Source organism: Siniperca chuatsi, linkage group LG13 (assembly GCF_020085105.1).
Source record: "Siniperca chuatsi isolate FFG_IHB_CAS linkage group LG13, ASM2008510v1, whole genome shotgun sequence".
NCBI lineage: Eukaryota > Metazoa > Chordata > Actinopteri > Centrarchiformes > Sinipercidae > Siniperca > Siniperca chuatsi.
The window spans coordinates 1,574,117-1,602,030 of NC_058054.1; the positions used below are offsets into that span (position 1 = coordinate 1,574,117).

Genomic DNA, 27,914 nt, shown 5'->3' on the forward strand with positions numbered 1-27,914 from the left:
AAAGCTGGATTTCAGTTTTGCTCATTTGCAAATAAGTAAAAATTAAACAAATGATGTAGAAATATGTTAGGCAGAAGAAGAACGTCCAAAAGGGCTCATTATTCAGCTCTAACTAAATCTAAACTAAGTCTAGATTCTAAAATCTCTTATCGAATATATATAATATATATTTTTTATATGAAGAGGAATGTACAAAACATTTCGGTGCCGACTGTTGCTTTTATTGGTTAAAGTGACAGACGGCTGCAGTTAATCCTTTTATGTAACCTGCCCTCTCTCTTTAAAGATTCTTATTTGGGCCCGTTTCTGAGTCTGAATCTGATCGACTTGATACTTCTAGCGTGAAAAGCAAAATATCACTGCTGCCAGACCTCGAAGACTCTTCTGCTGATGAAGAAGTGTGCAGATCGGGTCCAGGCTTGATGTGGAAGCAGTTTGATATCCAGTGTTTCCTCCTGACCGGCAGCGTGCAGCAGCTGGACCGGAGCTCCCGTCCTCTCTGTAGTCCATCCTGAACCGGGATCAGGGCGACTGCTCTGCTCTGCTGCCAAATGATCAGCGTTCAGACTGATTTCATCCAGGGAGCCGCCGGTCACGGTCGGCCTGAATGAAATCTCCCTGCAGAGACGGAAACGTGCTGACACGTCAGTCCGTGAGCGGGAGCGTTAGATTTATTTGCAGACGCCGCCAGAGACCACACTGAACGCTGCCTATCGGTGCTTTCAAGGACGCTCCGACACCCGAGGTTTGAGATCAGGCAGCTGGACAGCAGGATGTTGTTTTACATGACGAACGCCTTCATTTCTCTTCTGGGTTTGATTTGCCTTCAACTTTGACTTTTTATCGGATGTCGGAGCTTTTGAACTTTAGTTTTTGTTGGGTTTTGTTTGGACTTGGTGGTGCATTTAATGGCGCTCTGATGTCCAAGAAAAATGAACTGTTTTCATTAGATATGTTGTTGGAAAATCAAACCTAGAAGACAAATTTAGGCGTCTCCCCATTGATCTTAAACCTCGGATGTCGGAGTGTCCTTGAACGCACACGCAGACGGTTTTACGACAGGAATGTAACTTTAAAAACGAATAAAGTCGACTTATTTGGCAAAAACAATCTAAAAAAAGCATCAGAAGGGTCCTTTAACTCTGGTTCACATCCTGATTCTGCTTCTGTGAACTTTCATTCAGCTTTCCCCCGTCCTTCAGATTAAATGAGTTCATGTTGGCTCAGACTAAACAGTTTGAAATCAGCGGCGGCTCGGATACAATCTGCTGGTTAAACATGGAGGTGGGCTGTTCTGTTATCAGGTCTCTGTGCGGTTTGGTGTCTGCTTTAAGTAGGAACCACAGACAGGAAGTCAGAGTACAGACAGACGGACTAACACCTGGTTTGTCTCCGCGCAGTTAGAAAAATACAGATTAACATTCAGCTCCCTGAGTCGGTTCAGACGATTCAAAGAACCACGTTTCCCACGCACCGTTCGCTTTGTGCGCCGATACAGTCGAAAGTGGCTGCGTTGGTGCATTCGAGGACCCTTCAACATTTTGAGAGTTTTGAGTGTCGGCTGTTGAAATAACCAAATTCACACGACCCGGTTCACAGAGACGTTCCCTCGCGGTCGCAGGAGGTCAGCAGCAGACGCTTTAGAGAGGTTTGATCCGCATCTGCTGGGAATCCCAAAAATGCTGCATTCAAGAGCAGCCCGCAGGTGTTCTGGTTACACAAGGGAAGTTCAGAGGCTTTCAGATGTAAACTGAAGTCTGGACACTTTTACACTTGACGTCGGCTGATTATTACAGTGTTCAGTTTTGCTGCTGAAACGCATTAATATTTGCAGCTGTGTTTAAAGTTATTAAGCTTGTATTTAATTAAATTCTTGTATGTTTTTGGGGCGTTTTTAATAGAGAGGTGACAGGAAATGAGGGGAAGTTGACCAAAGCGCTGTACAATAACTTAACATGGTAAAAATACTATCACATAAACAAGTGGGTCCTGAGTGTCTACAGAGACCCCGTCCTGGCTGCCGTCGGGGAGGTTGCGGTCCTCGGCCGCCGTAAACTTCTACAGCAGTTGCTGATTAATTTGCCGTCAGCCAATTGATTCATCCTTTCAGTAGGAATTACATCGCTGGCTCAAAGCTTTCTGAAGCTGACTTTCTTCAAACGTGTGTTTGGGGGGGGCTGTGGTCCTGGTCCTGCTGAGACTCTGTGATTTGCTTTGCCCAGGAAGTGACTCAAGGCCCCAGGGAGAGCGGAGAAGGGGGTTTTCTATTATTATAGACGGCAGAACGAGCAGAGATACATTACAGGGACAAGCAGATGCATGCAGGGTAATTTTAGCCCTGCTCCCTGTCTGGGAGGAGGAACGTCCGTGGAGGAAGAGACGGAGTAAAAAGTGACTCGTTTTCAAAGCAGAGTGAGGGCTCACAGATAATGACGGGGAGCGCCGCAGACGTGTGCGCGGATTTACGCGCTGCTTGAAACGTGACATCAGGCCTGGTGGGTGTTTTCCTCCTCAGGTGGATACTTGTACCTGATGGAGCTGCTGGACGCTCAGCTCCTTCCTTTTGTTGCCGAGTGTAAACACGTTTTTATCGTCGAAAATTCAATGCTAAAACTCAAAGGGGGTTTTACTCCTGGCCCCGCCCCGTTCAGTGACGTCACTGCAGGGGTTTTGCCCTGACAGCTGATGGGAAAATCCCTGTTGTGACATCACAGGTGGGTGTGGCCAGAAGTGACCGTAACAGTAAATATAGTCCGAATATTAACTTACAACGTTACTTAATATATCATTTACAACTTTACAACTTCAGGGGAAGAGAGCTTAGTTGCAGATGAAGATTAATGTCTTATTTCATGAACGTTAACAGCTTCATATTCAGACAATACATGCACTAAAATACATGTAATACGAAGAGTCGTTAAGCGTCGACAAAGCAGATGTGAACAGAAAGATAACGACATGTATAAAGCAACAGCAGTCAGTCCGCGGTAGAATAAAATCATTTAAAAAATACAGAAAACGGATCAAACGCAGACGACAGAAATGAAATGAATTAGTTTAGAAACAGTGACAGCTTTTCTCCAGATCAAAGATGAAGGTTTTTAATTTGATTTTAAGGAATTATAGAATGATTAATAAAAAATATAAAATAAATAATTTTAAAAACATCTAGAATTCACTCGCAGGGCGAAAGCAGCTCTGGACGTTTGTTCAGATTCTGTTGAGAATCGGTTGACGGTTTGTTAATGTGACGTCTCGTCAGCTGCTGCGACACCAACGCCAACAGCAACGGCAACGCCAACGGCAACGCCCGGCCGCCTTTGATTTACAGGTTTTCACTCCAAATCTAAACCTGAACCCAGACGGACCGCGGCAGGACGAGAGACGAAGCTCATACCTGAAGTTAATCATTATCTCATCCTGCATTTGTGTGTGTGTGTGTGTGTGTGTGTGTGTGTGTGTGTGTGTGTGCGTCTGCAGCCCAGTATTTGTTGTGCACATTTACGACTGGATGCTCGAGGACGTCTCGTTTTTGTGGCGATTCACAATTTTTGAAAAACCTATTTTACTGACCGAGCCCATCGTAAAGTTCAGACATTTTCCGATCTGCGTTACGACACAGCGGAAGGCATTTTCCTGCAGTCGGCGAGGCGAAAAACAAGGCTCACCCTCTGGCCTTTGCCGTGGCTCAGAAACGTTTGGTCTCATCTTGAACCGGAGCATCTGCAGATTAATTCCACACCCGACACGTTCTGATCCACTAACGTTCGGCACCATACGAGACGAATAAATCCCCGTTTTTGTTATCTTCGCCGCCATCTTGACTGTAAGGGAGGGAGGGGGGTTTCATATTGTGTTAGCACAAAATGTTCTAAATAAATAATAATGTTTTAGAAGTTTGGACTTATCGTCCCTTTAAGTTTCTGCGGTCAGGCGAACCCAGGACGCTCGGTTCAGTCTTAAAGACGGCTTACTGCACGAAGAAACGTCCTCCCCTTCGTCCCTCTGCTCTCACGCAGAGACGCTGCACTTCCTGTTCCCCCGCACACACCTGGCGGCGCTCCGCACTCCACCCCCTCTTCGTCTGTTACGTCTACACCCAGACTTTCTAAGGTGGCGGAGATGAAACTTTGTTTGGTCTTTGATCACCTCACGCCCTCCTTAAATTTCAGAAGCTTCACGCGGAGACAATCTGCACACATCACATACACTCGGCAGCGTATTTCCATTTTTTCTTATATTCCCTTCCTTTTGTTTCAGATGACAGGAGCAGATAGTAGCTGAACGTCTGCAGGCGCTGAAGACGCTCATTCATTGTTCAGGTTGTTTATGTCTCAGACCTGAGACGGCCGACTGATATGGTTTTTTTTATTTGTTGAGCCGGAGCAGACTTCCAGATGTTTTCTTTTCTCCTCTGTGGTTTTTTTTTTTTTAGAGAACATGATGTTCCAGATTACTGTCATTTAATCCCAAAGACGACACAAGTTTTGGCTCTTTTATTGAGATTTTAGTGTTTCCAAAGACAGGAAGACCTCCAGCAGGCCATTTCCTGAATGTCATGCCCCCCCGACTGCAATAAACTAATGAAAACTGAAGGGAGCTGTGCGGCTAAAGAAGCAGTTCTGAGGATATTTAATTCAAATGTATCTTCCTGGAGCTGGATGTTGTTCCAACACTTGTGCCAATACGACACCAGAACACACAGCTGGAAGAGACGCAGCAGAAGCCCCTTTTTAAAATCTGCAGGTTTATATTGAGGTTACTTGAAACAAACATAGTAAACTCCGTTAAACGCTGAAGACGACTCTGCCGTCTTTTTTTAGTTTCTACTCGTAGATTTCGGCAGTGAAAATTAATCCATGAAGTTTCAGCCATTTCAAGAAACATCCAAACATTTCAGGCGTCCGTTAGTGCGCGATATCGTTCTACTCACACTTGAACGTAAGTCAAAACTGTCACTTTCAAAATGTCGTCTAAACACTGAACTGAACTGAGTCCAACTATCTGATCGAAGAATAAATCAGTAAGATTTTGAATCTGACCAGACGACTGGTGTTCGATACCTAGCGCTTGTGCTAGTTAGCTTAGCTACCGAGCTATTGTTGTCAACATTATTAGCGTTCGATAAAACTCACTCGTTGTCACAAAGTTAATCTGTGATTTCATTTTTTTTTTTCTCAAATGAAGTTGAAATGATGATCAATGAATGTAACAACATAATCTTAACTCAAGGTCAACTTACTAGCTTTTACTGGAGATTGCAACTGATGAAGACTGTGAGATGTGGTTGAAAGTTGGGACAGAAGCAAATAAATTGACTTTGCGTTAAGATTGTTTTGGCTCAAGGACCCTTCCCAAGGTCGAGGATGACCTTTCGTGCTGTGTAATGTCCTCTGTGGCTCTGGAGGGGAAAGTAACCCTGATGATGTCACAGTGATGTCATCCGGGTTATCTCAGACTACAAATGTCTGACGTGTGGAGTCTGTGTTACAAACTGAAGTTGTGGCGTCTGAAAGACGTGGCTGTTTACCAGGCTGTAATGAAAGACTGTCCAGGTGCATTGTGGGAAATGTAGGACCCATTGTTTCTGGACTAAAAGTCAGGATTTCTCCGCCTGTGCTGCTCAGATTTGGACCGACTACTCGATGTGTCTTTAGTGAATTACTGGATCGCTGGAGTACGCCTTTAATTACCCTTTAAAGCACAGAAAGAAAATTCCCCGCCTTTTTTGTGCAAACGTCCCTTTTGATTTAAAGATTTCCCAACAGGTATTTGAGGTAAGACGTCTCTTTTTCCCTCCAGCGGCTGTTTGAACAGGTTTCCTGCTGCGAGGTAACTTCAGTACATTTTAACAGATCTTTGCTTTCAACTTCAGATGTAAAAAATGTGACTTTGACTTGAGGAAAAAGGTGCATTTCACGTTCTCGGCTGATGTAAATCCAGCTTGTGTCCCGAGACTTCGGACCTTTACGCCAGCAGCTGTGGAGTCTTTGTGAGGTCTGCGTCCTGCTGGGACTCTTTGTCTCTGATAATCAGGGCTGTTTTCGTTTGTTCCTGACGTCCCGGTGTGGTGACACCTCGGGGCGGGGCGGCTGCTTCTTTGGTGGTCTCTGCTGTTAAATCTTCACCAAACACACTGATGTTTGGAGACTCTGTGTGTGTGTGTGCTTCACACTGAAGGTAATCAATGATCTTACCTCACAACTGAACTTAAACATCGACATATTTTAACTTAAGACTCAGTTTAAGGGCTAATTTCTCACTTAAAACTTAAGTTACAAGTAAAACTTGAAGTTGAAGTAATAACTGTCAGTAAAAACTCAAACTCAGATAAAAATGGTTCGGTTGCATCCAGCTGAAGGTCATTTAATGAGTGAAGAAATGATGACAGCGCAGCTCCTCCACCCACCTTCACTCCCTTCCTGTCTGTCCTCCCCCTCACCCACTTAATTGGATCCCCCCCCGTCACAATCCTGTCCATTGCAGTTAAAAATGTTAATACAGTATCAATAACAGAATGAAGGGAACATGTTTACTGGATCTTGTCTGGTACTTAAATAAAAGTAAATACAAAAGGCCGCTTTTTTTGATTTGTGGCACAGATGCCGGGGGGGTCAGACTGCTCAGTCTGGGCAACATTTCAGTCTCCGTGGCTCAAACGTAGAAACCTTTATCACATCTAATGATGATGTCGACTGAGATCTGCACCACGAATTCCTCGTTCAGCTTGTGTGCCAGTCCGTCCGGTGGAGGATGAGATAATTTGACCCGATGGTGGCGCTAGATGGAAAGTTGTTACAGCTCATCCTGAGGGGAGCGTGAACGATGAAGCACGTTTCAGTCTGGACCGAAGGCTGAAATATATCGTACACATAATCGGCAGTAAAGGGGTTGAAACCTCCACCTCCAAATGAAACCACATTGTCATGTTTGATTACATCAGTGAAGCTCGTTAACGCAGCAGCAAACAGCTGATGCTTTCTATCAGGACCTGCTGACAAACAAACAACGGGATTCAATTATTCACACGTGAAGCTTTCTTCAGACTGCAGACTCTTTATCACCTGAAGCTCTTATCCATTCAGACCTGGAGCCGTCTCTCACACACACACACACACACACACACACACACACACACACACACACACACACACACACACACACACCTCTGCTCCAGATTCTCACCTCGGCCCTCCAGCCTGCCGCTTTAATCTCCTCTCGTCCAATCAGAGCGCTTGGCTGGCGGCTGCTCTGTTTATCAAACAGAAGAAGAGATTAGCGTGATATCAGCGGCATCCTGCAGGCGCTCTACTGAGCGCGCTCACACCGGGCCTTCAGCTTTAATTCCTCTTTGACTTGTGTTTTTTATTTTTACATTCCAGATGTGAGTCTGATTTATTTTCCTGTTCCTGTAGAAGGAATTCAGCTCAGATGCACTCAGTAAGATAAGAAGTATAAACAAAAGAGAGTCAGTATGAGGTTAATGCAGGTGTATGTACAGTATTAGCGATAACAGGCTCGTTCACGTGTGCAAACCAAACACACCTTAATGGTTGCGTGCGTTCCTCGCTATAGGAGCAGGTTAGACATTAACCGAGGCATTAATGTGTAACTGCTTTAGCTCCACGGTCCGAGCCAGTTTACACGCGACTGTACGGAAAGCTAGATGCTCAGAGTGAAACCGCTGAAACAGGAGAACGAGATTAAAATTCCACTCAGGTTTATAAACACAACTGCAGAGCGAGCAGAGAGCAGATTTATGCAGGTCAGGATGTGACAAAGAAACAAACGCAAGTGCTTGTTGTGGCTTCGAAGCTGTCTGGGGGAAAGGGGACGCAGCATCACACCAGGTGGATTTGGGTGAAATAAAGTTATTTATTGCATGGATTGGTCGTTTAGTAACTTACCTTTACAAATTATAAAGAAAAGGCACACTACAAAAAAAAAGGCCTGAGGGTGCTGCTCAAACCAAAGCCATAAATACAACACCAGAGGACTCCTACCTGTCTCTGAACAAAAGAAACCTGACCTGCCCTGCTCTTACCTGTCCAACAATAAAAACATTTGACACCCTGATCCTACTGTTTCTATACGAACCAGTGTGTGTATATGTTCATTTACTGGAAACCGAACCTGGCTCCGTCCCCAGGTGGTTCAGCGAGTGCCTCGAGCTTCTCGACAACATGCAACTCGAGTCTACACAGAAGTTTAACTCTTATCTAACAGAGACGCACGGGAGACACGTCAGACTGCCGCTCGCGTCGAATCACACTAAATGTCGTTTGTCGTGGCTAAATCGCAACCTCTCGATTGGAGAGCTGGTCTGGGTGCCTCTCCAATCAGAGCCAGGCACCAGGAAGACGGGCGGCGTCTCGGTGTCACAGAGAACCATATGTTCTGCTTTATCTACTTGCAAAAGATTAGTCACGTGGAGAAGTTTGTGTTTCGCCTCCGTGGTGAAGATGAAGAAGTTGAGGCTGAAATGATCCGTCGGATCGTTTTCTTCCCATTGTGTATTTACCTGGTTGGTTGTGTTGAAGGTCTGTGGCTCCATATCAGGAATGGCTTCAGTCAGAGAACTGGACTCGTATGTTACACTTGTATTTATAAAAGAAAAGTGAAGACATTGAAAACTAATGAATGACTCATCAAAAGGCTTCGAATCGTGTGTGAGACGTCTTTTCAAATTCAACAAAACCTTGAGCCCGGATAACAAATTATGAAATAGCAATCGGTGGTTACAAAATGTTTTCTTCTCCACATCGTCTCAGTAATGTTGTTTCAAAACGTTCAAACAAATTTGAATTTCTGTTATGAGAACGTCCTCCTCACTGTTAAGACACTTTGCTGCAGATTTGTGTGTCAAAGTTAACCAAAGTTGAACTGGAGGAGAAAGTTTCTCACGGCTTTGCCCCGCCCACACATGAGCTGGTGTGACGGCGCTTTCAAAAAGATCGGTTTAAAGTACAAGATCGGTTCAAAGAACAAAAAAATCGGTTCAAAGAACAAAAAGATCGGTTCAAAGAACAAAAAGATCGGTATAAAGAACAAAAAGATCGGTTTAAAGAACAAAAAGATCGGTTTAAAGTACAAGATCGGTTCAAAGAACAAAAGGAACGGTTTAAAGACCAAAAAGATCAAAGAACAAAAAGATCGGTTTAAAGAACAAAAAGATCGGTTTAAAGAACAGTAAAGAACAAAAAGATCGGTTTAAAGAACAAAAAGATCGGTTTAAAGAACAAAAAGATCAGTTTAAAGAACGGTTTAAAGAACAAAAAGATCAGTTTAAAGAACGGTTTAAAGAACAAAAAGATCGGTTCAAAGAACAAAAAGATGGTTTTAAAGAACAAAAAGAATGTTTTAAAGAACAAAAAGATCGGTTTGAACGGTTTAAAGAACAAAAAGTTCGGTTCAAAGAACGGTTTAAAGAACGGTTTAAAGAACAAAAAGATCGGTTCAAAGTACAAGATCGGTTCAAAGAACAAAAAGATCGTTTTAAAGAACAAAAAGATCGGTTTAAAGAACAAAAAGATCGGTTTAAAGAACAAAAAGATCGGTTTAAAGAACAAAAAGATCGGTTTAAAGTACAAGATCGGTTCAAAGAACAAAAGGAACGGTTTAAAGACCAAAAAGATCAAAGAACAAAAAGATCGGTTTAAAGAACAAAAAGATCGGTTTAAAGAACAAAAAGATCAGTTTAAAGAACGGTTTAAAGAACAAAAAGATGGTTTTAAAGAACAAAAAGAATGTTTTAAAGAACAAAAAGATCGGTTTGAACGGTTTAAAGAACAAAAAGTTCGGTTCAAAGAACGGTTTAAAGAACGGTTTAAAGAACAAAAAGATCGGTTCAAAGAACAAAAAGAACGTTTAAAAGAACAAAAAGAACGTTTAAAAGAACAAAAAGATCGGTTTAAAGAACAAAAAGATCGGCTTAAAGAACAAAAGGAACGGTTTAAAGAACAAAAGGAACGGTTTAAAGAACAAAAGGAACGGTTTAAAGAACAAAAAGATCGGTTTAAAGAACAAAAAGATCGGCTTAAAGAACAAAAGGAACGGTTTAAAGAACAAAAGGAACGGTTTAAAGAACAAAAGGAACAAAAGATCGGTTTAAAGAACAAAAGATCGGCTTAAAGAACAAAAGGAACGGTTTAAAGAACAAAAGGAACGGTTTAAAGAACAAAAGGAACGGTTTAAAGAACAAAAGGAACGGTTTAAAGAACAAAAAGATCGGCTTAAAGAACAAAAGGAACGTTTAAAAGAACAAAAAGATCGGCTTAAAGAACAAAAGGAACGGTTTAAAGAACACTGCAGTGGCAGCTGTGTAGTGATCAGTAACGCTGTGGATCAGAAACAGTTTTTGTCCTCGAGCTGAACACTGACTCTCTGAGGTCCCGACAGTGACCTCTGACCTCTGAGACTCCTCTGTGTGGGACCAGAGGAGTCTCAGCAGTAAGTTTCATGTTGTGGAGTTTAAACTGCAGTCCTCACATTCCTCCCTCTGAACCCCCCCCCAATCTGATAAAAAAAATCCTCACTGTGTTTTTATCTCTCAGAGGCTTCTGCTTGTTGACCTTTGACCCCAGCACCTGCTGAGATAGGAGCGTGCTCTCTAAGGATCCCACACAGTCCAGGACTGGTTTACCTTGCTGGTCTGGACTTGACTCTGAGTCTTTATTAGTTGCTGCTCTTGTGTCGCAGCCTCGCAGAGCTGCTTCCTGGCTGTAGACCTTTGAGGCGTCAGTCTGCTTCACATAACTACTTTCTCGACTTATCGAAGGCAGCTCAAGAGTTCATTGCTCTTTGAAACGGTGTACTTGCATTATTATGCTGTTAGCATTATGTCGGTGGCATAAAATGGTCTTTAAAATGACAATAATATCGTTTATCGCAGTTTTTTCTGGGACAAAATCATCGTCCAACAAAAGTAGTAATCGTGACCGGCCTGGCTTCAGACAAACGAGTTTGCACGACTGCAGTCAAAGTGTTTCTTTCTGTTCTGAATGTCCACACTGGAGGTCGAGCTGTCACGTCCTCCCTGATCTCTCTCCACTGCGTCTTTGTCGTCTCGACGCCACGGATCGTACAAATGTGGATAACGGAGCGCGTTTTCAGACGCTCCCGGAAGACTTCATGGAGTTGCTCGTGTCCAAGCGGCAGAAGGGAAGGACTGGGGCCTGAAGAGATCTGCTCAGCCCAGTCAGGGTTCAGATGTTTGCAGTCGTGTGTTTTCATTCCCTTTAGGCAGACGCGTGTCTGTAACGTCAGTGTGAAACCGACTTGAACTCTTTGCTCAGTTAGCACGTTCACAAAATGTTTCTACAGCTACAGATCTTTACCTCGCGTCCGTTCACCAAACTCCCTTTTAAAATCTGGCAGTTTTATATTGCATCACTCAGGGATGACATGACATAACTTATTAAACACCGATTCCTAATTTTTAGTGTGTTTCAAGGAGCAGCCATCTTGACAAAGACTTCCAGTGATCATTAGAGCTGAGTGTCGTTTGACACTAAGAGTTATTTATTTAGATTTATTTTTATTTTACACTGAGCTGAGCGTGTTTATGTCTGAACAAGGTGTGTGCAGCAGGACTCGACCTGTGTTCACCTGAGCTCAGAATAATCACATTACTGAAGTGCATGTGAACACGGCGGTGACCTTTGACCTTTGCCCTGCTCAGTACCTCCTGCGTGAACTGTCAGGGATGTCGTCGTTTTCCCCGGCGTGAGTGTGGATCCTCTGCAGATGGCGGTGTCTTCTCCGGTCGTGCCCACACGTTCAAAAGTCAAAGCGGCCATTGTTCCTTCCTCCGGGGAAGAATGCGATGAGGTCATGGGAGGAAATTTTAATTGGACCGTGCTGCGAGCCAGGGCGTTCCCCTGGACCTTCATCCCCATCCTCCTCCCCCCTCCACAACAACTGTAACCCCCCTCCTCCTCCCAACCCTCAGGCCGACCCGAGGCTCCGCTCCACCGGCGGGAAGAGGATTCACAGGAATGCGCTGTAAAAAAAACAACAAACATCCGTACTGACAACTCAGTCTACAAACTGCAAGACTTCATTACAAAACAAATAAATGTCAGTATCTCCAAACCAAACAGAATAAAATCAATACGGTTTCTTGCCAAGTAGATTTTCACATGCAAGGAATTTGCCTCTGTGTTGTTGTGAAATAAATATAGACTCTAATGTGCTGCAGGCAACCCCGAAGAGCTTAAACACTTTAAAGTTAAGCAATCAATATCTGAATATTGATAACGAAAATAATCGTTATTCCACGGTCGCCTGATCAGACACAGCGACCCCCCCCGGGGGCTACAGGCTCGGTGTCCTGGCAGCTGGATCTTTACATTAAAGCATCCTGAAGGACAGCAGAGCTCATTACTTCCGCAGGAGTCGTGTTTGCGCTCTCGGAGCCGACTGTGGTGTCTTCCTCCCCCGTCCTAATCTGTCCTCCTCAAGGACGTCTTCCTCGTTAAAATCTGTCCACTCTCTGTGAGAAGACGAACATCTGCGTCTCTGACCTCTAACAAGCGTCCAAACCTCTTTACGTGGAGAAAGAGCAGGCGGCAGGTCAGCAGCTCTGACTGCTGGACGGTGAAATAAAAAGCACAGAATCTGAGACAAAATGGTCTCTGGTTTAGAGGTGCGGCTCGTTACCGGACCTTACTGAAGTTATTGGTTTCTTTACCCTGCGAGGGAAATGTAGAGAGGTTAGAAAACACAGCATCCCTTAGAGAATCATTTTTCTGCCTCAGCGTGGATTTAAATGTCTCCACCAGACCTTATTTAGTCTTTCTGACTTCATTACACAGCAGCAGGTGTCATATCCTGGATGTTTTGCTCATTTTTAGACATTTGTGTGTGTTTTCAAACTCTTGTCCCGCTGATTGAATGACGTCTGGTCTGCTGAGGACCGGAGCTCAGTTTAATTTGCTTTAACCTCCTAAACTGGTCAGTTTCCCTTTAATATCCAGTCCGTCGCTTTACAGTTAGAAGATCCAACACTGTGTCCGTGTTTCCTGCCTCCTTCTGCAACCATCGCTTCAAAGTCCTTAAATGTCTGATTGGTACCAAAGCTTTAAAGCCGCAGGAAAGAAATGATAATTTGCTTTTAAATTTATGCAAAGACAAAATAAATATGGAAGCTGAGAGGTTGATATTATTTTTATAATCCTGTTACCTCGTGATCATTAACGGGTTTATCTGGATAACAGTATGTATGTAACAGTATGTTATCCGGATAAACCCGTAAGTTTCTCATTATTTTGAAAACAAAATCTATTTTTGAGATAAGATGAACCGTTTGGTCAAGAAAATCAGATCATTTTCTTCATAAAACAACAAGTTGTCTCTTTATTTCAGGAAAACAGCTTTCTCTTTTGGGATAACAAGAAATGTATGTGGGGTATCTCAGGTATCGTGAGATAAAAATGTCATTTTCTCAAAATCCCAGTAAACATTTTGTTTTCTTGTAAAAACAAGATGATTTTTTTTAAAACCAAAAGTAATTTTTCTTGGTAAAATGTCATTTTAAAAACAAAATGACTTTGTCTTCTTGTAATAATTAGAATATGTTCAGAAATCAGCGTTTCCTTGTTGAGATAACGATGTTAAAATGGCTCTGATCTTGAGATGAAAGAGAATTATAATTAAGGTTTTGCCTGCTAAGTCGGTTTATTCTGTCGTCTCTTCTCTGTGTGACGCCGTCGGAGGTCAGAGGTCATGTCCGTCGATCAAGGGCACTTCAGCAGAGTCTGAACCTCGACCTCGTCTGAAAGGAAGAAAATCCCCTCATTTGCTTCTGCTCGGTCAGTTGTCATGTCTTCCATATCTGGGCAGGAAAAAACTCCCAGCAGCCCCCTCTCTCTCTCCCTCTTTGACATGAACAGCCTGTGTTGCTCGCTCGCCCTCTTTTCTCCTCTGTGGACTCTTTCTTCCTGCTGTCCGTCCCTCTGTCCGGCGTCACTCTGCCCGGCGGAAACACATTCCAGCCGGTTCATTCCTGCCGTCACCGTGCCCCCCCTCCCCTCCGGTCCCTCCCCAAACAGTCTCAGAAAGAAAAGCTCCTTCCCCCGAACGACTGGAGGCTCTTTTCATGTTGAGACCTGAATCTGGGCCCCCCTGAGGAGAGTCTCCCGGGGTCAGCGCTCCACAATAGAGCTGCTTAAAGCAAAACCAGCTAATTGACGACGTCGCGCTTGTTTCTCAGCGGAGACGTTTGGTTCTTAAATCTGCCGACGCCGGAGGAAAGAGAGGCTGCTCAGTGTTTGGTTCTTTGGTTCCTTAAAGGTTGAGTTCAGTTTTTTTAACCCAGACTTTATTATAGTGCTGTTTCCTGTTTATAATCAGGGAGCTTCAGTTTCATACGAACCGCTTACTGAGCTTCAACAGTCCAATGAAACAAAACATCGAAAAACGAGAATAAGCCTCTTTTTCCAGAAACGGTTCAGTCAGAAATCTTCAGAGACTTTTCAAGATCTCATTTTGTTCCCATATGAGAGAGATTCCTCTGGATTTTCATAGCTGATAAAAAGGTCGATGTAATTATCAGGGCGTTCGTCCACGTCGAGCCGGTTAAACGAGGTTAATGAGATGGACGTAGTCGAGCTCCTCTTCATTACAGCGGCAACGTGTGGTTATTGTCATCAGCAATTTTAAATGTTTTAAAAAACATTGAATCTATATTTTGATTTATAGCTAACAGTTTGAAACATTAAATCAAGTGAACTAAATGTGATTATATGTAGCTACTGCACTAAGGGGTGTGTGTGTCAACCTAGTTTTATCAAAAAGGTAAAAAAAACGATCAGTTTTCTGTTGGATTTCACATCCTTCAACTTCCTTTCTTCTAGCTGCAGGACAAACTGCCTAAAAATAGGCAGAAAAACGTGACGAAAAAGCTCGTTTGAGCTTTTATTTTGGGAGAACACTTAAGTCCATGTCAGCTTGTGCGTCTAAAAGCCTTAATAATCTCACCTCAGGAACGTTTAAGCTGCAGCAGAAACTGAAGCTGTTGTTGCAGCTGAGCTCTAAATGGCAGAACATTTGAATGAAGTCTGGGTTCACCAGCGACTCCGTCATGCGGTTTGTCCTCCCATCGATCAGTGTTTTCATATTTTCTGTGGAGCCGCTGTGGAGTCAGCAGGTTGTCTTGTTTCCCTGCAGAGAGCAGAGCTGGTTGTGTTTGAGGTTTTTTGTTCTGGCGTCATTTGGGACGGGAACATAAACGCGTACAGCGTGGTCTTTGTTTGCGCCCGACTGTAAAATTCTTCCTCTCGTCAATACAGCGATTGTTCTGCAAGGAGAGGCAGGATTCCTCCTGACCTCGTGCTGCAGAGCCCAACGGGCGCTCGCTCGCATCATCAACACTTAAGACTCGTCAGTTCGCTTCCAACCAATCTGCACTGAAAAAAAGCAGGATTTAACAAAACGTTTTCCCCGGTGCATCTGTGGACGGAAAACACTCGCATCTGAAGGTTCGGCAGCTGGAAGTCGACACGGCGGTGTGTTTTACACAAAGAGGCCGTCTGTAGCTGTCAGTCACGTCCTCAGCTTGTAGTTTACACGCTCAGCTCTGATTGGACGTCGCTCCCAGAAGCTTTTTAAAGTTCTGCCGTAGAGAATTATGAAGCCTTTGATGACGACCTTCAGCGTTTCCATTAGTGTTGCAACTAATGATTACTTTGATTATTTATTAATCTGATGATTGGTGCGACTTCAGTTTTCCCTCATCAGTCCAACAGTCCAAAGATATTCAGTTTATTATCATATGTGACAAAGAAACGAAGCAAATCCTCACATTTTAAGCTGAAGGTGGAGAATGTGCTGATTAATTTTCAATCGATTACTTGACTAATCGTTTCCTCTTCTTTGTTTCTGAAGTTGTTGTTTGTTTTTGTTTGACATAGTTGAGTTAAAAACAAGTCTTTGGTCTCCAGGTCGTCCCCCCTGTCTGAGGACCTTTGCATAAAGTTTCTCCACATCGTGCCGCTTGGTAACCTTTGACTCTGCAGCCCAGCTTACACTCCCCAGACCCATGTGACCGTGAGGGTCCAATAAACACATGCCGAGAGCACATCCATGTGTGCAAAGACCTGGTGCAGTATAAAAAGGTCACATGCACGCCGTCCATGTCGGCGTATCAGCCGGTGTGTGTGGAGCCAACGGGAACACACAGACTTTAGCAACAAATGATGAGGGGTTTCATTAGGACAGCTTTGTTAAACAGAAATGAAATGTGCTCCGGTAGAGTTGTGTTAGGGCTGGACAGTTGAGCTAAATCCTCTCTCATCACAGTTTGTGAATAAATAATCTGCTTATGTTTAAGGTGGAAATGTCTGACCCGTCATTCAGGCGACCAGTCAGACCAGAGTCCAGTCGAGAAGTGACCGAGTCTGAAACAAACAAACGTTTTGCCTATTTTGTCTGACAGCGGCATCACTTCCTTTAGATCTCCTCGTCCAATCAGAGCGTCCCCTGGCCACCTGGGTTCAGCGCTGAATCCCTTTTTGTCTGCTCGCTCTCTTTGGCCTCCTGATTGCTGCGCCAGCAGATGCTTTTGTCCTGTTTGTGAGGATGTGGAGGCGTATTTTATTTAAAGAGACGTCAGCGGCAGAGTGTCTGTCCTCTGTTCCCCTCAGAGACGCCTCATAAAATGTTTCACGCCGAGGCTTTGATCCGAGGCCAGAGCCTCTCCAGAGTGAAACGATGCTTCACCTCACAGATGTTCAGGATCCGATTTGAATAAAACTCTTAAAACGCCCTTTTGTTCTGAAACTCCTCTGAGCTGCCGACACTTCGAGTTTGGGTCAAACTCTTCAACTCTGACTCTGCGTTCTGGTGGAGATCCCAGAGCTTTCAGAGATCCCAAATCTGACGGCTTCATCTTGAGGAAGTGTGTCTAAGATGGCGCCGTTCGTTTCCGTTTCCCAGCTGATGTCTCGTTTCTTGCCTTGAAGTCAAATCTATGATGGGCGTCTCTTTTCTGTTATGGCTGTAAAGGTTTTCTCTGTTCCTCGTAACGGAGACCCGAGTCCGGCTGGGTTTAAATTGTATTCAATCTGATTGGCTCCAGTAGGGTCTCGTTGTGATGATGTCATCAGGGTTATGGAAACTACAAACGTCTAGCATCCAGGCTGCGTTCCAAACTGGAGGTGTGGAGTCTGAAAGACGTGGCTGTTCACCAGCCAGGGAGGCTCCGAAGACCCTATCCAGGTGCATTATGGGAAATGAAGGCTCCGGTGTTTTTGGGGGGTTTGACCCACAATAGAGACTAATCGGCAATATCGACCATCATTTCAACGACGTCACTGCGCCGACACAGAGGGCATGACATCATTCAGCACGGCGCTGCGTTGGCCAATCAAAACCCTCTCAGCCAAGTGCACATTATTGTAGATTAGTGTCGTGGAGAGAGTGCAGTCTCTCTGTTTACTTCACTGATTCACCTTGTGTACCGGGCGCTTTGATCTGCTGATTTCTTGACTCGCCAGTCGTTTGGTCTATAAAGTGTCAGATATTCAGCTGACTGCCGCAGAAGACAGGAAAGGAAACACATTCTCACAAGAGAGAAGCTGGAACCAGTGAACGTTTGGTGTCTTTACTCACTGACTTTAACGATTCATTGACTATTTTCTGTTGAATCATTTCAGCTCTAGACTCTCGATGTATATTTTTGGTCTGAACGCTGTAAAAATGTCTGACAGGAGGCTGCTGCTCACCGCTGATGTTACCGGCCGTCTCTGCAATATTTCCCAAGTTTCGTACTTTTGCCTCATGGCTGTCAGTTTGAATCTTGCTGTAAATCGGTCTCCACCCTGCCGTTAAAATGTCCCACCTTCCTATTAACCTTGACCCACAAAGGTCCTCACAAGTCAGCAGTGACACACAGTCTCTCACACACACACACACACACACACACACACACACACACTGTGGGAGGAGGAAGCCCGTGTGTTTGCAGTTGCTTCATTGTTTCCTGTAATAAACTGCAGCCTTTTGTGAACGTCCCATCAGTCCTATCAGCTGCTCCACCTTTATTTGCCGTCGACACACAGGGGCCCCCCCCCGGGGGCCGGGGACAGCACGCTGTTTACGGAACAGATTCTTTGGCCCCCCCCCGCCGCCCGGCTCAAACATGGCGGCGCTCCTTCTCGCGCTGACTGACGGCTCCTGGAACATTCAGCCGTCGGCTCGCCGGCCTGCTCAGACTCGCCAAATATGTGGAGAGCAGGAAGGACCAGCGGACGCAGAGTGTCCGGGGTGAAAGGGCCGCATCGCTGCTTCAGCATGTTCCAACTACACTTTACATTCCTGCTCAACATCTCCCAAATCAGCACTTCGTCTCAGTCCAGGCAGCCGCTGGTTTCACTTTGTTTCCACCAAAATCAGCTCACGTTCGCACTGACTGTCACTGTTGTTGTTTTCTGTACTTTTTATATATATATATATATATATATATATATATATATATATATATATATATATATATATATATATATATCTTGCAGACAGTGGCTTAATGTTTGTTACCTTGTTGAGCTTGTTGTCCTTGTTTTTAGCTGTTTCTGTGAATTCCTTGCATGTGTGCACATACCTGGCCAATGAAGCTGATTCTGATTAAATTTAAATTCGAGGCCTTCAGTGATTTTGGAAACAGAGAAAGCGGCTTTTTAAACGTCCCTTTATTGTCCATTTAAAGTAAACTCCTCTTTCAGCAGCCAATAGAAATACAACTGAAGGCACACGTACGTTCAGAAATACGTCAAATATACAGAATTAAATAAAACCAGCAGTCGTCAAATACAAACATTAACAACAGAAACCTTTTGTCCTGTTCATACTCGCATCCACAAACCTGAAATCATCCTTTACATGTAATGAGTGTAATGATATCGCTTCATCGTGCTCAGGGTTAAAGAATCATTATGGGAAGTTATATTCAAAGAAAACCAAAGTTTAGTACTTACATTCAGCAGAAAGGTTGAACTAATGAGATCTGCTGAGGACGAGAAAACAAAACTGTCTGTAGCTTTAGACTCGTTTCCACATTCTGCATCTTTTATTCACAGGTTCATCAGGTTGTGGTAAACTTTGCAGCGCTGATTTTAAGCTTGTTTAACTCATAAGGCCCTGTTCTCCCACACACACCGGCTGGACGCCGGCTCCTCCCCCTGATCTCTGCAACCGCGACTGATCGGAAATCACTTTTGAACACTGTGGAAAGGGAATTGAAAGGTCTGACGTTGGTTTGTGTAATCATCTAAGAGATTCCTAAGATAAAGAGTGTGTCACATGAAGTTTCTGTCAGCGATGACCGATAATAAACGACTCTGGAAATCACATATAACAGGCTTCCTACATGACTTATTGTGTGAAGAAATATATCAACAAATGCAATTTTCCTACTTCTAAAGACAGCCAAAACAAACCAAATGTGTTGAATCAAATCAAAGACTTGAGAGCTTCTGAAATGGTACAGAGATTTTCTAAACTGCCAGAAGTTGTTTAAAATGAGAGAAAGTCAAAATGCCGTGTCTTCCTGTTCTCTGCAGGTAAGGCCTTCGACATCACCTACGTGCGGCTCAAGTTCCACACCAGCCGTCCTGAGAGCTTCGCCATCTACAAGCGGACCAGCGAGGGGGGCCGCTGGGTGCCGTACCAGTACTACAGCGGCTCCTGCGAGAAGACCTACCAGAAGGCGAGCCGTGGCTTCATCCGCACCGGAGAGGACGAGCAGCAGGCGCTCTGCACCGACGACTTCAGCGACATCTCGCCGCTCACCGGGGGAAACGTGGCCTTCTCCACGCTGGAGGGGCGGCCCAGCGCCTACAACTTCGACAACAGCCCCGTCCTCCAGGTGAGAGTCCCGACCAGACATACTGACAGGAAACAGGAAGTGGTGGTGGAGTTTCCTGCGAGCGTGACCGTAAAAGCGTCTGAAACATAAACGATGTGATGACAGGAACAGACGGCGCTGCAGCGATGGCGCTGTTGGTTCTGGGAAGTAGTTTTCCCGTTCTTTAGTCTTGTGAATTCCTTCCTCTCTAAACTTTGTTCAAGAGACACATGGACGGCAGATTTCTTACACAACTAGAATTTTTCGTTTTTATTATTTTATTAAAGCATTAGATTAGAGGAATGGATCATTTTGGGAAGCACAAACATGTTTTTTCCGCTTTTCTGTCCCGTCGATCTTCTTGCGACCCCTCAGATTTCTTTGCGACCCTTTGTGGGGTCCTGACCCACAGGGTGGGAACCTCTGCCCCGGAGGAGTTGACGTTGTTGAACTGAAGACTCCTGGAATGATCAGCTGCGGGAATCTCTGGATTTGATTGAGTTCGGCGTAGAAAAGGCGTGATAAATGACGTGAAACGTGTCGGTGACGGTCACAGTCCGCAGCGTTTTGATTCGGAGGAGTTTGACGCCGTAATTCGGAGGCACGTTCCCCTCCTGCCTGTGTGAGAGCAGTGAAACAGCGGTGTGCAGCGACCAACGTCATTACCGTCTGTTCTCTTTAGAAACCCGCCGTCGTCCACATCATGTTGTTTTCTTCTCCCGATCGGTGCGTCGCTCGGCTGACTTGTTCGGTGCGCCGTTCAAGTTTTCACAAGATGCCTGACCTCCGTCCTGCGAAGCTCGTTATTAAGTTATTAAATCCCAAACTGGAGCGTGTGTCAGCAGCTCTGCGAGTTTGCACTCTGCGGATCGATTCTCGTGTGAACAGATACAGACCGAGCGCGACTGAACCATATGGGCTTAATGAAGAAGTGAATCTGTCTTGCGAATGATTTCGTATGTTGTATATTAATAAACGCCGTCCGTCCTATGAGATGCAGCTGGACCTGGACCTGCAGGCCTCACCGGGCCTCGTTCTTCTGCTGGTCTCCGGAGAGACCCTCGTCCCCGTTCCTCACTCAGACCGGCGTGGCGGTAGTTTCTTTTCCCAGCAGTCCGTTCTGCAGGTCAGGTTGCAGGTTTGCTGCTGCCAAGTGTTGCGGCATGTTGCTAGGCGACGCCCCCGGATTTCCCACTGCAGCAGCAGCTCAGTTTGGCTCGAATGACCTGCAGCTGGAAGACTTCTTCCTCCCCTCCTCCTCCTCTCCTCCTCCTCTCCTTCATCTCTCCTCTGTCCTCCCCTCCTCCTCCTCTCCGTCCTCTCCTCCTCCCCCTCTCCCCCTCTCCGTCCTCCGTCCTCCTCCTCTCCTTCCTCCCCTCCTCCTCCTCTCCTTCCTCCCCTCCTCCTCCTCTCCTTCCTCCCTCCTCCTCCTCTCCTTCATCTCTCCTCTGTCCTCCCCCCCTCCTCCTCTCCGTCCTCTCCTCCTCCCCCCTCTCCGTCCTCCGTCCTCCTCCTCTCCTTCCTCCCTCCTCCTCCTCTCCTTCCTCCCTCCTCTATCCTCTCCTCCTCCTCTCTGTCCTCTCCTCCTCCTCCTCTCCGTCCTCCCCTCCTCCCCCTCTCTGTCCTCTCCTCCTCCTCCTCTCTGTCCTCCCCTCCTCCTCCTCTCCGTCCTCTCCTCCTCCCCCTCTCCGTCCTCCATCCTCCTCCTCTCTGTCCTCCCCTCCTCCTCCTCTCCTTCCTCCCTCCTCTATCCTCTCCTCCTCCTCTCTGTCCTCCCCTCCTCCCCCTCTCCTTCCCTCCTCCTCCTCCTCCTCTCTGTCCTCCCTCTCCTCCTCCTCCTCCTCTCTGTCCTCCCCTCCTCCCCCCCTCTCCGTCCTCCTCCTCCCCCTCTCCGTCCTCCCCTCCTCCTCCTCTCTCTTCCTCCCTCCTCTATCCTCTCCTCCTCCTCTCTGTCCTCTCCTCCTCCTCCTCTCTCTCCTCTCCTCTCCTCCTCCTCTCTCCGTCCTCCCCTCCTCCCCCTCTCTGTCCTCTCCTCCTCCTCCTCTCTGTCCTCCCCTCCTCCTCCTCCTCTCCGTCCTCTCCTCCTCCCCCCTCTCCGTCCTCCATCCTCCTCCTCTCTGTCCTCCCCTCCTCCTCCTCTCCTTCCTCCCTCCTCTATCCTCTCCTCCTCCTCCTCTCTCCTCCTCCCCTCCTCCTCCTCCTCCCTCCTCCTCCTCCTCCCCCTCCTCCTCTCTGTCCTCTCCTCCTCCCCTCCTCCTCCCCTCCTCCTCCTCTCCTCCTCCTCCTCCTCCTCCTCCCCCCCCTCCTCCTCCTCCTCCTCTCCTTCCTCCTCCCCCCTCTCCTCCCCTCCTCCCCCCTCCTCCTCTCTGTCCTCCCCCCTCCCCTCCTCCCCCTCCTCCTCTCTCTGTCCTCCCCCTCCCCTCTCCTCTCCTCCTCCTCTCTGTCCTCCCCTCCTCCTCCTCCTCCTCCTCCTCCTCTCCTCCTCCTCTCCGTCCTCCTCCTCTCCTTCCTCCCCTCCTCCTCCTCTCCTTCCTCCCTCCTCTATCCTCTCCTCCTCCTCTCTGTCCTCTCCTCCTCCTCCTCTCCGTCCTCTCCTCTCTCCTCCTCTCCGTCCTCCCCTCCTCCCCCTCTCTCTCCTCTCCTCCTCCTCCTCTCTGTCCTCCCCTCCTCCTCCTCCTCTCCGTCCTCTCTCCTCCTCCCCTCTCCGTCCTCCATCCTCCTCCTCTCTGTCCTCCCCTCCTCCTCCTCTCCTTCCTCCCTCCTCTATCCTCTCCTCCTCCTCTCTGTCCTCCCCTCCTCCCCCTCCTCCCTCCCTCCTCCTCCTCCTCTCCCCTCCTCCTCCTCTCTGTCCTCTCCTCCTCCCCTCTCCTCTCCTCCTCCTCCTCCTCCTCCTCCTCCTCCTCTCTGCCCCCTCCTCCTCCTCTCCTCCTCCTCCTCCCTTCCTCCTCCCCTCTCCTCCTCCTCCTCCCCCTCCTCCTCTCTGTCCACCCCCTCCCCTCCTCCCCCCCCTCCTCCTCTCTGTCCTCCCCCCCCCCCTCTCCTCTCTCCTCCTCCTCTCTGTCCTCCCCTCCTCCTCCTCCTCCTCCTCCTCCTCCTCCTCCTCCTCTCCTCCCTCCTCCCCTCTCCTCCCCTCCTCCCCTCCTCCCTCCTCCTCTCTGTCCTCCCCCTCCCCTCTCCTCTCCTCCTCCTCTCTCAGTCCTCCCCCCCCTCCTCTCCCCCCCTCCTCCTCTCTGCCCCCTCCTCCTCCCCTCTCCTCCTCCTCCTCCTCCTCTCCTCCTCCTCCTCCTCTCTGTCCTCTCCTCCTCCTCTCCTTCCTCCCTCCTCTATCCTCTCCTCCTCCTCTCTGTCCTCCCCTCCTCCTCCTCTCTGCCCCCTCCTCCTCCCCTCCTCCTCCTCCTCTCCTCCCCCTCAGCATGTTTGTGTTTCCATGTTTCTTCACTCTCTGGCTGAGGCTGTTGCTCAATAACTGGAGAGTGTCTGTTTTCATTCTTCTCTCCTCTGCTGGTGACAGAAAACTTTATTTTTTCATCCGTGATCAATGACTGAAAAGGGGGAGGGACTCGGGAGGAGGACTGTATCCACCCCAGTGTTTCCCACTGTTTAAAAAGATTTACTTTTAGATAAAGAAAATATGTTCAACATTAAAACAAAATGGCAATCGCAGGGCAGAGAAGTGGGAGGAGATATTTAGACAACAGTGGAAATCAAGAAGCTCGGAGAAAATGGAGGACTGTGATTCGTTATTTCTGTCCCTCAGAGTTCACATCAGTCTTTCAAAAATAACTAATAACTGATAGTCTTGGCACATTGATAACGCAGCCGCCTCCTCCGTGCGGTAACGTCTGTTTATCTGAGCTGCATCGAGAAACACGAACGAGTCTGAATGACAGCAGACATCTGAACTCTGCTCTGGATTTGGAGCAAACTGGTCTGGATGATGTCAGATTGTGTTTATGAGCCGGTAGCATTTTAAAACTTGAGCGGGCTTCGGGTGGGCCGGCCATTATATATATAAATATAAATATAGCGTCTGGGTGATGTTCCAGGACATACGCAACTAAATATGAGTAATTACTTTTTATTATCGAGCAGAAGTGATGAGAGGTTCGGATCGAACAGCCTCCCTGATGTGTCGGACTGTCTTTCCTCTCCTCAATCTTCCCCTGCATGTAAATGAACAGATTTAGCTCTGCAGCTCAGCTGTAAACTTCCTTATTTGACTTGTCGACATGAAGCTATTTATACTGAAGCTGCGGACTCTTTTTGGAGTCGGCGGCCCGTCTGAGGCGTCAGACGGCTGTTTGTCGCTCTCTGACATTCCTGCTGTCTGTCATCTCTGAGTGGGAAATAACCACCAGCTGAGAAAGTCCACCTTAACAGCCAGTTTGGCTGCTGACCAGCTATCGCTGTTTTATTCTAGAGCTGCGGTTCCCAACCTTTTTGGCTAGCGACCCCTTAAAATAAAGCAGCCACTGTCACAGGTGTCAGATATCTGTGAGATGAGTTTCACCTCTAAACTTCTCAGATTGTGTCATTATTATAAATATTAGAGGCCTAAGAGATAAAACTCTCCAGTATTTCACAATAAAAGCAGAAAAGGTTAGCGACAACTGCAGCCAGCAAATCATTTTCATTGTCAGTTATTTTTTAATTAGTGAAATGATTGTTTAAAAACAGTGAAAATGCCCATCACGAGTTTTCTGAGCCCAAGGCGTCACATTCATACTGTCACATGGCAGGGGTTGGACCTAAAAGTGTTTGTTATAATTGCTTAATGAAAGATTTAAATACTTAATCCAATATTCAAACTGCTGATTAAATCGTCAACTAATGGTTTCAGCTCTAATTAGAGATTCAGATTTGTGAAGCAGAACTTTTCTTCTTCTTCTTTCCAAGCCACTAATCATCTCACGACCCCTCACATTCATCATGTGACCCATCAGCCAGTCATAAAGTCATCTTTTAAAAAGCCCTAAAATAACATTTGACTATCTTAAATGTAGATCTATGGAGTCTTGAGTTGAACATAGACATTTATTTGTGTTTCTGTCAGACTTAGTCGTCAGTCAGACGTTTCACAGACTAGAAAAGCCTTCAGCCCCTCATGTACTGTACTTACATGGTGGCTTAAACTGTTCGCACAGACCCGTCTTACTGACCTGCGGACAGAAATCGACTGAAACATCCTTACGTGACGTGTCCAAAAACCATCCTTAAAGTTCTTGACGTTTACACGTCTGAAAGGTTGGGTAGCCGTTTATTTTATGGAGAATTTCTGCACAATTTCCTTTAGATATCTTTATTTGGTACCAGTTATAGGGAAAATGGAGGCAGTGTTTTGAGACAGTACACACATGAAGTACCCACTCATTATCATGAAGGTCTTTGAAAAATAATCACTTGTAGAGTTGTTGATTTGTTGAAGGGGAATTTCTTTGAAATAACTGCGAAACCTTAGTGACTGGAAAGCTGTTAGAGATCCATTCAAACCCAAATATTCATGTATTTGTACATACAGTATTTGTTTAATTGTATGATTACCTATAATTCACAACTACATATAAAGACACGTTTTTTCACGTTCAGCTGACATAACGCTACTTTGATAAAAGATGGTTAATCAATCAATGAATTGAAATTCATTAAAATTAGACCAACTGAACACAACCAATACTTGTTAGTAGGATCAGTTTAATGCTGGTTTTGGCCTTTTATTGTGACCCGATACAGACTGTTGCTTAACTTCAAACACTCATCACTTCATTTTGATGTCTGAATCTGTACGATCAGTGGATTCGCTCGCCGGGCCGACGTAAATCTGCATGAATCTTTAGTATTGAACGACATTCGTGAACTTTGAAATGGAAATTTGTGTCTGACCCTTAGCAAACCCGTCTCGACAGTTCTGGCCATTGAGGGAACAAAGAGCTGAGGAGTCTGAAACAGAAGATACTATCATATTAGTTATAAACTGCTGATGCAGTCATCAGTCAGGAGCTGATGGTACAAATACGTCTCTTGAATAAACTGTGTTCATCTATTGTCCGGTTAGCAGTCACGCCGCAAGCCAGAAACTACGGAGAGCAGTTTGTGACTGACAAACACTGGCATCTATCTGGCTGGTTGGCGTGTTAGTGGTTATCTTCGTAGCCACAGTAGTTTGGTAACTAGCCCCGTGTGTTGTCACTTTGTCACCAAGCTCCTAGCACAAAATATTTCACTTTGCTGTGTCACTTTATAGTGTGACACTCTACAAAGTAACTACGGTTGTTGAATACATGTACTGATGAAATGCTCTGAAGTAGAAGTGAAAAGTAACATAAAATGGAAAATTTAAATGAACGTTTTGAGACTCATAAAGTGTCTCAAAGTCGTACCTCAGTAAAGTACTGCAGTAAATGTACTTGGTCACGTTCCACCACTGACAGTCAGTGTATTTGTTTCCAGGCTGCTGCAGCTCAGCTGAATGTTTGTGATTCCCAGAGGAGTTTCTAACGTCAGGCAGCATTCTTCCCTCAAGAAAACATATGTCCCGGCCGAAGCGTTCCACACTGGCTCAGAGCCGCCGATGATTGATAGCAAACAAATGTTCTGTACAGTTTAAACAGTGTTGACTCAGCTGAGAACCTGCGCGAGCTTCCTGGACAGGACAGTCTGAAGAGCTACAGCTGTCGTATGGACGATATGAGTTTATTCTTCATGAATCATAAAGAGGCAAAGTCGGGCGTTACCGACCGCAGCAGGAAGCTTTCAAAAAAGATAACCCACCAGCTGAAAAAGCAGCTGCAGGAAAGTTTTCAACAATGACAATCCTTCATCACAACCAAATGTCAACCAGAAGCAGGGTACCTGCCAAAAACTGAACCTCCATCGAAGTCTGGCAACAGACGAACTTCATACTACAGATTCAGCCGAGAGTGGAGCGTTAACGTTTTCTGATTCCTGACTGAACTGTGTCAGAGTATCCAAAACTGTCAAGAACTGAAAGTCGGCAGCAGACCTTTGGTCAGATTTTTTCCATTTATTTTGATTTAATTTGATCAGGTGCTTCCTGATTTAAATCAAATCACCAGAAAATGGGCTTTTGATATCAAGATCACAAAAAAGGAATTATTGAATGATCATGCAAGGCTGGGACCTGTTTTATAACAGCAGTTTGTGAGCACTGCTTACAAGCAGATCGCGAATGGTGGCCGCATCATGTTTCACAAACGACTGTCGCTCCCAAATTACAAATTAATTTGCGGATCCTACAGGGATCTGGCACGTCCATGCATGGGTCATAACTGCTGTGAGTTCTGACTACTGAAACAGGACAAGATGAGCGAGAGGACCTCAAATCACAGCTTCCATGTTGCAAATTTGGTAAAACAAACCCCAGCAAAGTGGGCCACTGCCTCAGGGCCCCGGACTGTTAGAATCCCCAAAATCCCCACTGTGTGTTACTTAGTTTTTGGTTATTTGTAGAATCAGAATCACCTTTATTGCCGGGGTATGAGAGTCAGGGGGTCCCCGGCCTTGTTGATGAGGCCGGCTGCAGACGGAAAGAAACTGTTCTTGTGGCGTGAGGTTTTGGTCCTGATGGACCGCAGCCTCCTGCCGGAGGGGAGGGTCTGAATCAGTTTGTGTTCAGGGTGGGAGGGGCCAGCCACCATCTTTCCTGCTCGCCTCAGGGTCCTGGAGGCGTACAGGTCCTGGAGGGAAGGTAGATTGCAGCCAATCACCTTTTCGGCGGTCTGCCCATGTCCTTGGCAGTGGCAGCAGGGCCTTGCATTAAAATCTAGTTTTAAGTTTATACTGAGCTCACATGATGCACATTCATGTGGAGGTAAACAGGGACCCTTAAAATCAAATTATACTTCATGAGGCGTCCATGACGGTCCGCCGGACAGCTGCCCAACATTTATAACCGTACGAGCTGGCTGCACACGTGTGAACACACCTGCCCACGCAGATACTTAATGTAGGATAAACAGAACTGTGTGCATGTCTGCATCCATGTCTGTTCTGGAGTATATTCAGCCCTTTTGAGACCGGGAGAGGTGTTCAGACATCCAGAGGCAGCTCTGATTTT

The 27,914-nt window shown here is 46.1% G+C and overlaps 1 protein-coding gene across 1 annotated transcript in view; it reads left to right on the forward strand.

The window, feature by feature from the left end:
- Nucleotides 1–27,914, forward strand: part of lamc1 (laminin, gamma 1) — a 78,605-nt gene that overhangs the window by 10,033 nt on the left and 40,658 nt on the right. Inside the window, exon 2 of the mRNA XM_044219684.1 lies at nt 19,557–19,861. Coding sequence (XP_044075619.1) covers nt 19,557–19,861 — 305 coding nt within the window. The remainder of the gene's footprint in view (nt 1–19,556; nt 19,862–27,914) is intronic.